Source organism: Eumetopias jubatus, unplaced genomic scaffold, assembly GCF_037043125.1.
Source record: "Eumetopias jubatus isolate StellerSeaLion01/CBP00866 unplaced genomic scaffold, mEumJub1_p1.0 scaffold_2, whole genome shotgun sequence".
Taxonomy (NCBI): domain Eukaryota; kingdom Metazoa; phylum Chordata; class Mammalia; order Carnivora; family Otariidae; genus Eumetopias; species Eumetopias jubatus.
The window spans coordinates 115,537,769-115,553,595 of record NW_028274808.1 but is presented as its reverse complement, the minus strand read 5'-3'; the positions used below and the strand labels follow the sequence as shown (position 1 = coordinate 115,553,595).

The 15,827-nt window shown below is 36.3% G+C and overlaps 1 protein-coding gene across 1 annotated transcript; it reads right to left on the bottom strand.

The window, feature by feature from the left end:
• Window positions 1-1,986: 1,986 nt before the first annotated feature.
• GIMD1 (GIMAP family P-loop NTPase domain containing 1) lies at window positions 1,987-12,806 on the bottom strand. The gene is given in 3 exon segments (XM_028121267.2): window positions 1,987-2,244; window positions 11,051-11,445; window positions 12,734-12,806. Coding segments are annotated over 2 exon segments (651 nt in total). The 5' UTR covers window positions 11,444-11,445; window positions 12,734-12,806.
• Window positions 12,807-15,827: the final 3,021 nt, after the last annotated feature.

The window sequence follows — 15,827 nt, the reverse complement described above, 5'->3', positions numbered from 1 at the left end:
CCACATCCGGCTCCCTGCTCAGTGGGGAGCCTGCTTCTTTCTCTGCCTCTGCTTCTCTTACCCAGCTTGTGCTTGCTCTTAAATAAATAAATAAATAAATCTAAATATATATATATATATATATATATATATCTCTTTTTCTGTCACCAAGTGGCCAACCCCTAGGGAAGTGTCAATGCCCATTTAGTTCTTAAATCAGCTCCTTTTTTGAAGCTCTCACTTTACAGTCCTGGACCGATGATAGAAGGGGCCCTGAAGAGAAATAAAGAGAGACATTATTTCAAGTTGGAATTTGAATTACACTTTCACATAGAAGCATTTTATAAATTTTGGTTATAGGCTTTCTAATACCGTTTGTGCTAGAGTTCAGGTAAAATTAAGCACTAAGTAGGCTTTTGAGGCCTTTCCTAAGAGAATAATCACCAGCTATAATCTTATTTCTAATAGGAAATACAGTGTATTGCACACTTAAAAAATATGAAACCAAGCTGTTTGTAAATTAGGAACTATCTTAGTGAAACAATTTTGTAAATTATAAAGCTCATGTACAAATGTTGAACATAAGGGTGATCCAATTTTGATTTGGTGGTAGTCTTGGCAATTATGATTGACTAGAATTATTTTCCTTCAATCCTCACTGCTGCCTTTGAGACCATCCTGGAGCTCTCTCCTAAGCCAAAGTGACTAACCTTATAAGGTAGAGAAGCCTCTTCTTCAGTCAAGGCTTTATTCATTTTTGGTTATTATAGTTGTTAGCCTTGTTTCTGCTGCAGGGCTAGGCTCTGAATTTTTACCTACATTTCCAACCCTAAATAGGAACCACAGGTCATAAGGTGGAAAAGAAAGTTAACATTTATTGAGCATCTAACCATGAGCCAAGTTGTTTAATCATTACAGTAACTATCAAGTAGATATTCCAAATGAGGATTTCACAGGATTAAATGATTTTCCTTGTCTAGCATCAAGTAAGTAGTGGAGCTAGTTTTTAAAATATAGGTAATAATTTTTCATTTTAGCTTTTATTTAAATATAACAGATATACTAAATAGTTTATGAATCAGAAGTGTTCATTGTTGAATTTTCACAAAGTGAACACTCTAAAACTAGCCTCCAGGTCAAGAAATGAAACATTACCAGAATATCAGAAGCTGCCCAGTGCATGCTCATTATCCTCTCCCCAAGAGTGACCACTCCTGATTTCTAACACTTCTAACATCAGAGTAGTTTAGTTTATATTACATCAGTTTTGACTGTTTTTGAACTTTATACAAGTGGGATCATACAACATATACTATTTTATGTCTGGCTTCTTTCAACTTTCTGTTTGGGCAGTTCATTGATATTGTTACATGCAGTTGTAGTTTGCTCATTCTCATTACTGTGTAATACTCCGTTGTGTGAATATACCTCAATTTGCTTATCCATTTTACTGTTAATGGACATTTGGATAATTTCCAATAGCTAATTAGCTATTATGAGTAGTACTGCTATGAGCATTCTTGTACACACATATCTTTTAGTGCACAAATGTACACATTTCTGCTGAATGTATACTTAGGAGGGCAACCACTGTGTCACAGGATTTGCATTAGGAGTCTTGATTACTTTATATTTTTCTTAACTGCCAAACAGTTGTCCAAAAGTGGTTATACCAGTGTACACTGTCACCAGCAGCCTATGGGAATTCTGACAGTCCTCATCCATTCTAACAGAGGCATTTTTTTAAAAAAAGATTTTCATTTTTATTTATTTGACTGAGAGAGAGACAGCAAGAGAGGGAACACAAGCAGGGGGAGTAAGAGAGGGAGAAGCAGGCTTCCCGCGGAGCAGGGAGCCCAATGCAGGGCTCCATCCCAGGATCCTGGGATCACGACCTGAGCCGAAGGCCGACGCTTAACGACTGAGCCACCCAGGTGCCCTAACCAGAGGCATTTTGAAACAAGGTTTCTTATTCTAAAATCCAATGTCATTATGTTACTTTAAATTTTATTTAAAGGTAAGAACTTGGTAACAATTTTCTTTTATAAATTCCATGATTCTTTCTAAGATTTTTCTTTGTTCATTAAGTGAGTTTCCTTTTTTATACTGGAAAATATATCTGTGCTGAATAGAATTTAGCAGGGTTAGCAGTGTATCAGAGGCCTCGTGCAAATATTTATCTTCACTGAACCCAGCCTCTTCTATTTTCTCTGCATGGGTGAAAAGAATGGCAGTGTAATTCTTCCAAGCATGTCCCAGAAGTTCCTGAAAGAAAGAAGAAGTTAAATGGCTATTTGCCTTGGCCTATATTCCTCAAACACAAGCAAAGGAGTTATTATGGTCCAACATAGATAGTCAACAGATCTGGATGACATTATGTTACTAAAAGCAGATATATGTAATGGGAAGTGAAGACAGAGTCAAATAATGTAAATAAATGGAGAAAGATGGTTGGATTTTGTAAAAAAAAAAAAAAAAAAGGAGGGGGCTTTATGTCTCCATTTTACTTTGCTCTTATAATTTATGTATACACAACTTCAGAACTGCATATTATTAATGCTGCATATGATACAACTTAATTTACAACATTCAGCAATAATTGATATTTACCTGCCAACCTGAAGCTGTTAGAACCACAATTCCTTTAAGTCAAAGGACTTTGGCCAAGGGAATTGTCATATCTTTTTTTATAGGAATGTTGTGTTATTATCATAACTATAAGTATCCTCTGAGGATTTATAATTACGTAATCTGGTTACAATCTATTGATTAATCAGATGACATGTAATGGAAAAGCTAAGATCAAACTACATTTAGTGATTTGGAACAACTACAGAAATATCACTGTGATTTGCATCCTCTTCACATGCCTAGAATCAAGCCCAGTTTATCAGATGACTTCCTCTAATGTGGTTGAAAAACATCGAAGACTGGTATTCCTTTGGTTAGTAATATGTGGAAGTTGTTTATGGAATAATATCTTTTTTGATTAGTGAAAATAAGCTGATATAAAATGGAAGTGACGGGACGTGGCAAATTGTTCACACAGTATGAAAGGTGTCTAGAAATAACCATTTAACATTTTTAATATTTCAAAAGTTATATGAAACCATGACATTGTGAAAGTAAAATGACATTCCCTTCATTCCAAATATTCTCGTTACCATTATATTTTCAAAGGTGCTACCAGTTTATAATAGCAACTTGGAATTTAGACCTTCACCATCATCTCAAATAGGTTTAAAGTATTACTTATTTCTGAGTCCTCAGAAAAATATAAAATACTTAGGAATAAATATAACAAGAAATATCCAGGACCTCTAGTAATCAGAAGAAAGAAAGAAGAAAGAACAACTAATATTTAGTGCTAGGTATTATGCTGGGCACTTTACAGGTTTATCCTTTTGAAATTCAACATAATGCTTTGTGGGAGATGGTATCAGTACAAACTCTGGTTTAAAAAAATCTTAAAAAATTGAAAAACAGTTTAGGAAACTATTTTCATTGGGTATAACAAATGTGGGATTGATATTTATAAGACTGAAAAACTGAAAATGAAAAGAAGAAAGAGGGAGAGATGAAGGAAGGAAGGAAGAATCAAGACATGTAAATAATATGGAAATATGGCAACTGTGGGACAATATATTTAAACTTAAACATCTCGAGACCATGATTACTAATTATAATTCCTAATATAGTTTGTCATTTATCAGAGCTATGTATTTACACATTTATCTCTGTACCTTGACCATGAGCTTTTGGAAGGCAGAGTCTGTCTATATCAACCAAAGCCTCTAGCACGTTGTAAACTCTCAATAGAAATTGGTTGGATTAATCTGTAATTTGGACCCTCACCATCATCTCTTACAGAAGGTTTAGGGTTTTATTTATTTGTTTTGAGTCTTCAGTTTTGAAGTTTAATCTTCGGGACACAAAATTTACCTTCCTGTAAAATTTCTCTTTTGTTCTATAGTTCATTCTCATGGATTTGCATGTAGTCTGCACTTTCTCTTTTGCATTCAGAAAGACTCTCTCAGTGAATAAGTCCCAAATTTTTCCTCATATCTGTTTAAAATTTGTCTACACCATAGAATAATTGTATATTTCTGATTCTCCTAAAAGTATCCTGCCTGAAGAAAATCTGAACTGAAGTTTCAAGATCAGTACATTAAATGAATAATTATTTTTAACAGATTCTAAACTTTACAAAAGAATTTTTAAAAAGGTACTTTAATTGGTATATTCTTATGTGCCATCAAAACACAAATTAGCAAAATTTAAATTAACCCAACTTTTAAAGACAAAGCTCTTTGTAAAGCTCTTTGCAATTTGCAAAATTTAAATTAACCCAACTTTTAAAGACGATAGCTCTTTGTAAATCTAAATACTTAGATTTACAGCATTGCATTTTAGGTAATAGTGACATAACAAAATTTGTCATGCTCAGCATGTTGTAACAAACTTCTAGTGAAAGAAGATCAAAGAGTCACAAAAAAAAAGTGGTATTATGGTTTGAATTGTGTACCCCCTCCAAACTCATATGTTGAAATCCTAACCTCTAGTACCTCAGAATGTGACTTTATTTGGCAATAGGGTTGTTGCCAATGTAATTAGTCAAGTTAAGGCCAATAATGCAATACGATTGGTGTTCTTATAAAACAGAGAAATATGGACAAAGATATGAATACAGGGGAAAATGCCATGTAAAGATAAAGGCAGTCATCCATAAGCCAAGGACAGAACCTTTGGATAGAGTCTTCACTTACAGCCCACAGAAGGAACTAATCCTGCCAATGTTCATTTCAGATTCCTAGCCTCCAGAAGTGAGGGGTAATAAATTTGTGTTGCTTACAAGCCACCCAGGTAGTGAACCTTGTTATGGCAGCCTAGCAAATTAATACAAATAGTTGAAAAATTAATGAAGTGCTAAATAGATCTATTTTCTGGGAATAAAAAGATTCCTGGGTTATGTACATCAGAACCACTTGAGATACTTGCTACAAATGTGTCAGAATCTTTAGGGATGGAACCTGGGAATTTGAATTTTAAAAAGAATTCTAGGTGATTTATTCCTTCTGCAAATATTTATTGAGGGTTACTTTGTTCCAGGGACACAGTGGACCATGACCTACACTTTTCTGCTTATGTCTAGTGGAGATTCTTTTGTACTAACTTACAACTGAGGAAGAAGGACAGACAGGAAAGAAAATACTTTCCATTTGTTGTAATTGCAGGTGTTGTGATAGAAAATATATTGGTGCTATAGAGGCAGACATTTGGCCCAGTTTGGGGTGGGGGTGGAAAGTGAGGTAAAGGGAGGAGTCAGGAGAAGTTTCTAGCATGTGATGATGCCTTGAGCATAGGAATCAAGGGAGTTATGGGGCAGTGAAGACATACCAAGTAAAGAGAGTGATTGAGCCCTATTGGGGATTGTGTAGTATTGGGATTTTACTTCTGTACAGTTATTGATCCTTGAACATTCTTGTCTCTGAAAGTTTCTCAAATTTAGAGCTAGTTCTGATATTCACCCAGTACATTATTAATGTGTTTATTTTGATTGTCATAATATTGAAATGTGTGTTACAAGTTAATAAATAGACACTACCCTTAACCTCTTGAGGGCTACCCCCAGGTCTACCCCATGGGTTTCGGTTGATGCATGAACCACATTTGTCATTAAATATTTTTAAAACATCACCATAATAAAAATTCATGCAAAATAAACTGGCCCAAGTGATCTCTTCCTGAGTTATATATTATAATGTAGAATTCTTCTTTTGCTAGGTTAGTACTTATTGCATTCAATGGTATAACTTTCACAGTATGTCCTTCGTTCCTGGTTTTCTGGGTTGTAACATTAACACATTCCCTTTTTGTCTCCACCAGACATTTCCTACTTTAACTATAATAACACTCAAGAAAACTGAGTTAAACCACCTAAGGAAAATAGATTTGTAAGCTCGGCACTACTTACAAGTCCATGTGTTCAGCCACTGGGAAGTTTTTACATGTTGATAATTATTTATGAAAGGATGCTCATGTCCTAAACTGTGAGAAAAATTGCACTTTTGAATTACTGCCAGAAATAGAAGAGAATGGTTGATTTAGCTTATAATCTTTAGATTGATTTTTGGCCGGAAAATAGTTGACTATTTGAAAATAGTGTCACTTGGTGTATAGTCATCATGTTAGTGGCCAAATGTGTTCTCTATGGACCTAGAGAAAGAATAATCACAGTTGATTGCTACCTCACATAAAAATCCAAGAGTAAGATAAGTTACTGTAAGTTATCTGGTGTTAATAATTTAAATATAGTACTAAGCTAGATGGAAATTTTACAATCAATCATGAATTGTTTGGTTTCAGAGTGCTAATGGGTATGAGTCCATCTAGTCCTTTTGGGACAGCTCATTAGGATATAAACTTTGTTTTCCAGGAATTATGTTCATTTTCCCAGGACCTCACCAGCCCTGCCCCATTTGTTTGTGGTTGATGAAATCATAGCATCTGGACTTTTTAGGGGGAGTTTTTTAAAAAGCCAACTATTACATCAACTGAGAAAAAAAATTATCGTGGAACAGGAGGACAATAAGGACCGTTCTTTGTATTTCAGACTATTCCTTTACTCTCATCCCACTTAAAGCACCACATTTCCTTCTCCAAGAGCTGAATGATAAGACCTTGTTCGATCAGATTCAGTGAATGTTCAACCTTACAGATCTTCTGTCCAAATTGCCTTATTGTACAGAAGGGGATATTGTGACATCTGATGTTAAATGGCCAAAGCTGCACAGCTGATTGTTGGCAGGCCTGGGCCTAGAACAGAGGTCCCCTACCTGCCCGGACATGGCCTTCCCACTAAGTTGGAGTTTCTCACTTTAACCTTTACTAAACCAGAGAATTTTCTTCCCAGATTTTTTTTCTAAATTAATAGGGAAGTTCTTATACATCAGGGCTGTGTAAATTTGATTTCACTCTGATTTTCTTCTGAAGCCTATCAAGATAATCCTGAAGAAGGTTACAAATAATATGTCCTAATTTTAGCATAAGACAAAACTAACAATAAAATTATAGTGGCCATAGCTTACATTTAGTATACACTCGTCTTGTGTTAGTGCCTGAGTTAATTTACTGTTATGTTATTATGAAATTAGTCCTGAAAATAACCCAGTCAAGTAGACACTGTTATTTTTCCCAATTTACCAATGAAGAGATTGAAATTTAGAGAAGCTGCTTGCCCAAGGTCATAAAGCAAATAAGTAACTAAGTAGGAGCTTGAACCCAAGTATAACTTACTCTAGAACCCATGCTCTTAACCTCTATAATAGATTGCTCATATCTAGTAATTCGTTTGAATAGGTACTCATCACAATTTGCGTAGTGACAATAACAATAAAAATGTTAACAATGACAGTAACTTTCTGTGAATCTACTGTAAGTCAGGCACAACGCGCAATCCCATCACATTCATTAAACATAACCCTTAAAACTCTTCAACGTAGGTAAAATTATTCTCATTTTATAAGGGAGGAACTGAAGCCAAGAAACTCATAGTAACATTTATAGGCTTATTTTTCAACTAAATTCTATCCAACAACTAAGCCCATTATCTTCATTAAGTATTTTCAGGCCTTGCATTGGCCTTTCTGAGCCTTTTGTACACACACCCACCTATAACATCAAATTTGAGTTGTTCATTTTAAATCAAAAATATCTCTTTGAAGCCTGATTATGTACAGTAATAATACATGATACCATGAGAGTGGAAAGAATTTGGACTTTAGTCAATTCCTGGATTCAATTCCTAGTGCAGTTTGGCTGCTTGCTAGCACTTTTCTTAAGGTGACTTTATTCTGTCTTCCCTTATTCATTATTTGTGGATTTTTAAATAACATTCAAATGATACTCAGATAATATTTAGATGAATCATTCCCTTTATTTCCCAATTTTGGGGAGATGACTCACTGACATCTCTACCATTTTGCTGTAAATTATGAAGGCCTAACATAAATAAAGAAAAAGGGATCATTTGGGGAAATGTTTCATTTGTCATAGCTGGCAGCCTATAACCCCTCTAAAAAATATTAGAGCGCAAATTAAAAGAGATATTTAAAGAGGCCATAGGGAGGTACAGGAAAAAAGAGGTCAGTTCTCTGGCATTGGCCTTGTAGGTTCCTTCCATGGCATCAATGAGTGCCCCCAGAAAGGAGGAAAGGAAAAGGGAGAAGGCAGATATTCCGTTCCCCATTTTGCATAAGCTAGGAAGAAAAAGAAATCCAGGGTGTGTCTGGAACCAGAGGACCTTAACAACTCCTTGCTCTTCCTAACAGCTGTTGGTCCTGTTGAATATTCAGACATTCTGCAGCTGCTCCCAATCTGTGAGCACATCCAGATGGCTGCCACCAGTAACTGAAGCACCTTCAGGAAGAAGGTCATAAACAGCCAGCTTGTGCATAGGCGATCTTCAACCAAAAATTACGATAGAAGCCCAGAATAGGACTGCAGTGCCTCCCAGGGGTCATGGGCCCCTCTGAAGCTTACTAAATCTTGGCTGCTGAGTTTTCCTGGGAGAGAAAACATATTTATTTAGAAAAAAAAATTCTGGATCTGAGTTTTACTCTAGCCCATCTCTGCCTTTAAGTCATGAACTGGACACTGAATTAAGAAGGCAGTGCTAAGAGAATGTGGCTGTATGCCAGGTACCTTTTAAAAAGATCAGAGACATTTATGAATCAAATTCACTTGTATAAAAAAATTAGAGGATTACAATAGAGTTCTATATCCTAAAACTGGAAAAAAATCTATTTTTAAAATGTATGTCTTGTATTTTTTTATTTATTTATTTGGCAGACAGAGAGAGCACAAGAAGGGGAAGTGGCAGGCAGAGGGAAAGGGAGAAGTAGACTCCCTGCTGAGCAGGGAGCCTGATGCGGGGCTCAACCCCAGGACCCTGGGATCATGACCTGAGCCAAAGGCAGACACTTAACCGACTGAGCCACCCAGGTGCCCCTAAAATGTATGTCTTTTAAAATACCCTTTTCAGGGTGCCTGGGTGGCTCAGATGGTTAAGCATCTGCCTTCGGCTGAGGTCGTGATCCCAGGGTCCTGGGATCGAGTCCCACATCGGGCTCCCTGCTCCTTGGGAGCCTGCTTCTCCCTCTGCCCCCCTCTCTCTCTCTCTCTGTCTCTCATGAATAAATAAATAAAATCTTTAAAAAAAAATACCCTTTTCAGCTAAGCATAGGACCAGCATAGAGAAAAATTTAGAGACATGTGGAGAGAGATTAGTTTTTCAGAGATATTTGTACATTTACTGAATTTACTGAGTTATATCCATCTGTACCTTCAACTAAATGTTTATTTAATAGCAGCTTAAATGAACTTTAAAACTTATTTAAAAAATTACAGCGATGGAATGGCAACAGGTTTTCCCCCACTTGATTTCTACCAGAAATATTGTTTGAAATACAGGCTTTAATAGTTTGGGGGAGGTTTGTGGGCTTTCTTAGATTCCACATTGTTTCTTAATTGCAATCATCTTCTCTTCTTTACTTTTGCACAGCATGTCCTTGACTTTTCAGGAGTTGGATGATGAGGAATATTTTTTATACTCTTGTCACCCTAATTTTTTCCGCTAGTTTGCTGTGATTTCACATATGGCTTTTTTTTTTCATTTTTAAAAACATGCACAGTTACTGAAAAAAAAAAGTGTGTCTGTCATTTAGAACAATCTTATGCCTTTACTAGTTAAAGGGAAAAAATATTTCTCTGAATCTAAGTATACTATCTTTCTAAGTGTAACAGATCCTATATCGACGTGATCAGAGATTGGGCCAAAAGAAGAGTAGCATTTATACAAATTCTTGAATGAAAAATGTCTGCTTTCTATTCTCCCTGTAGTTTACCTGTGGAGCTTCTAGTAATGATGAGTTCTCTTATCTCAGTGACTTAATGAGGCTACTGAGTAATACTAGTCAAGTCCAGCAGTTAAATTTGGGTGGCTCCAGACTAGAGAATCAAGAGATTGAGTAGAATGGAGCAGCTCAATGAGCAGTTTCCAGGAATTGTTGGTTATAGATGGACCTGGTTCATATATGTGTGTACCCTATGCAAGTATTACTCCCTCCATCTCCTAGTTATAGCCATACTCAGAACCCCTCCCCATTCCAAGGTCCTTACTTAGACTGGCTGAACAAGCTTCCAACTTAGTGACTTCTAATAAATGAACAAACATGGATGGACCACTTGGCAAAGGGGGCATATGTTAATTCATGTTCACACCGAGGTCCCTCTGGTCTTTTCTTGGCTACAGTGGATCAGTTGCTGACCCTACAGATGATGAGGCACTCAGAGCATCTGAAATTCCTGATTTCTTTCCTATAAATAAAGCATAGTTCACCATGATGTAAGTCACAGTGAAACCTGCTTTCCCCCAGGCCATACATTATACTACTTTGGCACTTAATGCATTGTCTTATACTTGTTTATTTATTTGTCTGTTCTACACTGTAAGTTTTTTGAGGGCAGGGCTCATATATTGTTCACCAGTCATTAAGCTCTGTGTAAGTACCTGATACAGTTTTCAATGACTGAATCAGTGAATGAACACACATTTGTTGCAAGTTTTAGTAGTTCTTAAACGTTGCCATTTAAAAAAAAATATGGAAAATTTATGCAAATGCAGGTATGCAGGTTCTACTCTTGAAACTCTGTTTCAGTAGGGCTTGGATGAATATGCATTTTTAACAACAGCCCAGTTGATTCTGAAACAGATAGTCTGGAGGCCACATTTACAAACTCATTTAGGGGTTTGTTAACCTCTGAAGTCTAGCATCTTATTTGGGGGTTGGGGGTTTGTGTATGACATAGTTGTAAAATGACTAACTGAATTCCTCTAAAGGAAATTGTAAAAAATGACTCTTGGTAGGAAAAATCAAGTAATTTTTACCATTTCTATTTGACCAACACTTGTTTTAAACTTGCTCTAACCTACTCTTTTGAGCAGATTGTCATAGGATAATGTCCTCCAAATAGAAATAATGGCATTAGTGTAATCGGCTTTTTGTATTACCTGAATCATCTGGACTGAGGAAGATGCTTCCCGTCCTTAGAGAGGCACGTCTGCTCTCTGGACCAGCAGCGCAACTTGGAGACCCTCTTGTCCGAAGTGATGTGCCAGGGCCTCCTTGACCTCCTGTTTCACATGCTCCTGTTTCAACCTGCTGTGTGGATAACCTGGAGTGTCCAACACCTGGATCTGCAAGGTTATCTCTTGCTCTCCTCGACGCATGAAGGCACAGAGGTGACAACTGCGGCCCAGACAACACTCTTTAGTTACAGAACATGGAGAAAAGCTGCTGTGGAAGTCTGTACTTCCCAGAAGAATGTTCCCAGCAGAACTTTTTCCACTCTGAGTCATGCCAAAGAGGGCCAAGTTGATGATCATCTTGTTGGAGTCTGTCATGTCTATGGGTAAACAAAGGTTCAGCATAAGCAGTTAGGCTTCTATATTCACCCAATGTAAGGCTTTTTACTTGGCCTGGAGCACTCCTGGTACTACTTTTGGCTTACTTACCCCTCATTCATAGTGACTGAAGCATGGAGGAGTGCTCCACTAAAGTGGAGACACCCCAGTGACAGTGGGAAGGTTGAAATAATATTGGTAGTTTGCAATGGGAGAGGAGAGAAAAGTCAAATATAGATAAGGAAGAGATGAGGAAGCAATAATTGCAGGAAATGAGGAGAATAAAAACCAAATTACATGAAGATAATGTAAACCATCTTTAGGAGGAATATGTTAACTCATCAATGTGGCAGGTGAGTCGGTTTAGCAATGGGTGCTGAGTTTTCTGAGTTCATTAACAAGACTAGCAGCAGTATTTGAAAATCAATCACTCTTGGAGAAGAAGAAGGAACAGAAGAGTGGAAGAAATGGATCTTTCTGGCATGTTAAATAACATCCCCTACGTCCCCACCTCCCCACCCCTGGAATATACAAGTGGCATCTGCAAAAAATTATCTTTCCTGACTTCCTGAATGCTTGTCTCCTATGAAACATGAATACTGTTAAAGAAGATTTCTGTTTTTGTTTACTATTTTTTTTACAACCAGGCAACATTCTGATGAAAATGAGAACTGCTTGTAATTTTTGTTATGAAATAATTAATAAATCATTTCCATGGTCTACCATGGTAACTTACTGGCTTTTGAATAAAGGAAGTAAAGCCCAACACATTGTGTAGCTCAGTTAGGAGGGAGGAGAATCTTGAGAGAATCTATTCCATTTACAACACCCCTAAATGGAGGTAATCTTTTGTGTAGAACATAAGCATTTTAAGGTCATTGATCATTTTCATTAGATCAGTACAACAGAGCTACAGGCCAATTGCCAAATGAACTCAACCTGCTGATTCAGAAGTAAGGACATTTAATTAAAATTGCATATTTACTATTTTTGCTTGTAACTTGTACTTCTATTATTCAGTTTTATGTACCTCTGGCCTTTCTTGTCCTCTATTGCCTCTCACCCCAGTCTCCCTAGGCTCTAATATGAACATTTTGAAGGAACCTCAAACCCCCACACAAAAGACACTCATTTTTGGAGCTCCTCAAGGTGACCCCAGTTTACCCAGCTCATTCAGTTATGTTGGCTGAGCCACAGTCACTCAGATTTCTTTTTACTCCTGAATCAAATGTGTAATTAAAAAAATAATAATTATTATAGAATCCCAATATACTTCTGTATGTCACCTACCTTTTCCAATCTTAAAAATACTTTTTCCACAAAGACTTCCCTGGAGCTGGTACAGTTGTTCTTTGGTATGAACTTTAACCTTCTGATAGTGTTACCGTACCATTCTGGGACTGATACTGTATGTATTTTATTTAGTTAATCTATTACCAAAATCCTCCCCGTAAATGGTTAGTTGTCTTTCTCTAATCAGCACTGACTTTTTTTTTTTTGTCATCTGACAGGCTGGTCATTTCAACAGGTACTTCCTGAAACTTTATTTCCAAGATTAAATTATTTGTTTTAGGGCATCTGTATTAGGTAACAGCTTATCTATGGCATAAAGATGCAAGATTGACAACTATTAAACACAAACTAGATTCAAAAGCAATGGTTATATTTTTTTCCATTGTAAATGATGGAATGTTCCTCATTTATACTATTTCATCAAAAGTTTCAACAAATAGATATGCAATATATGTGCAGTTAATAGATATTGATGTCGTAACAGTATTTAGTTCATGAATTCAAAAATTCTATAAGAAAACGCTTGGCTATTTCCATGGAATTGAAATTATCTTATCCTAACTGATGTAATCACTAGCATGATTGTATCTGCACATGTAGTTTCCGTATCAATTAATGATAGCATATTTCAGAAAAGGAGTACAACCAAGTGTAAATTGAGGCCAAATACATTTTGCTTAAAATTGGGTTTCATTTTGTTATTGAAAGCTTTAATTTTTTCTCTATATAACCCTTACTTCTCCAACTACTTTTTAGTGTGTAAGATGGAGTAACCTTAATATGGTTATATTCTGATTCATCTTCTCTTATACCTCTCAAAAAGTCTGTGAAGTATGTATTTCTGTGTGAAGGAATCGTGGAGACATCTGGAATGCCTTATGACTTCATGGGCAGAAAGTTAAAAAGTCTTCCTGTGTGGATATAACAAGGAAAACATGAACCGTTTTCATTCATCTGACAAGCACATTTGGCTTTCTTGAATGAAGCGGAAAGAACCTCCCCCAGGTGGCAGTAGTAGCCTGTTTCCTAAGAAGTGATTTTGAACTAGAATTTTATTTTCATTTTCTTCCTCAAACCATAAACACATTCTTCAAATAGGCAACCTACATCAACACATACTAATTGTGTGGAAGATTTTTGAATAAAGGTAAAATGAAGCCATCTTTCCTATATTCCATATAAAATGTGACAAATGTAGAAGTTTCTTAGTTTTCTACTTTGCAATCATAATTTAAGTCATTTGCTGAATGCAGCAGTTGACAGTTTAACAAATAAGGTTCAGAGTTCATATGTGTGATTAAAAGTTCCAGTGAGGCTTCAAAATTTAAAAATAATTTCCAACAGGTTTAATGGTGGTTTTAAATCTAAATCAATTTAGAGATTACATAGAAGGGTAATGTATTGTTATTAGATGATGTTAAATAATTGATCTTAATTCTTTTTGGATCAGAGTGAAAAAACAACTTGAAAAATTACCTTCACTCTTTACAGAAACTTGGCTAAATATAATGTAGGTGGAATAAAACTGTATTACTTTAATGGCTGGCTCCAGGGTTTCTCTGAGGAAGGAAATTCTTTGAGAAAATAGTTCGATTAGCTACTTGAAGTAGGAAAGGGGATCCTGATAACATAAGTCAAACTCACAAAAAGTGATTGCCAAACTGCTGGGAATGGGGGAAGAGCGAAGAAGAGAGTAGAGAAGATCGGGGTATATCAAGAATGGATGGAAGGAGGGAGAGAGAGAGAGAGAGAAGGGGAAAGGAGAAGGAGGTAGTGGGGGACATTAGAACATGGCAGGAATCTGGATTTCCCACTTGTGCAAATGGCTAAAGGACTGTGTTAGAGCAGAGATAGCTAATGTTCAATTTTAAGTTCTTTGCATTTCTGGGATATAAAGTAAGCTGCGTTCATGATTACTTTGTATGAAGGTGGATTTTTGTTTTTGTTTTGTTTTTGATTGTTGTTAGCATTTTACTTTATTTTGTTTTGATGGAAATTAATGGAGAAACCTGAGGTCCACTCTAGGTTAGCACAGGATAAGGACCACAGAACTGGAGATTGGAAATGACATCTAAACTGAGGTAATTGAGAAGAGGCAGGAGGTTGAAGCTAGAAGGACACTAGTCCCTAGGAGCTTTCAAGAATCTTACGAAGGAACTTAGACTTTACACACTCTGAAATGAGATACTATGTTGGAAGGGTGACTCTAGTTGACATGAGTAACAATTATATTTCAAATTACACACATAAGCAGAGTATTAGTTTGCTAGGACTAGCATAGCAAAGTATCATAGACTGAGTGGTTTAAGTAACAAAAGTTAATTTTCTCACAGTTCTTGAGGCTAGAAGTGTGAGATTACGGCATCAGCTCCTGAAGCCTCTCTCCTTAGCTTGTCCATGGTCATCTTGTCCCTGTCTCTTCACGTGGTCTTTCCTGTGTATGTTTGTGTCCAAATTTTTTTCTTCTTAAAAGGACACCAGTCATAGTGGCTAAGGGCCCACCATAATGACCTCATTTTAACTTAATTACCTCTTTTAAAGGCCCTGTCTCCAAATACATATTCTGAGGTACTAGAGGTTAGGATTTTAACATATGAATTTGAGAGAGACATAATTCAGCTCATAATGCACACATACACATATATTAACACTTGTGCATATATGTATACATTATAATTATATAAATTGTACATCGCTCAATTGTGTCTCTATACTCCATAAAATTGAGGTTTAGTATAAGCAGTCCTTGACTTACGGCAATTTGAGTTAACACATACTCTTATTATGGTTGTAAACAAATTCCAATTTTCATTGGCTTGAACTGTGAACACATTGCTTATATGTTATGTCTTTTCATAATAAAGAAGACCCTTAGAGTAATAACCAGAATCTGTAATTATGATGTCTAAATGACCTTAACCTTGGCCAACACTGTTGTAAGTTGAGGGGAGCACTGATAAGCTGGCTATAGTTGGTGGTAACTTAATTAACTCAGGTTCAGCTGGTCTTAGAATAAGACATCAGATCTTACCGTTCCAAAAATTTCAGAGAGCACTGGTCAGCAGATTGAATTTTGAGGACAGTCCTAATT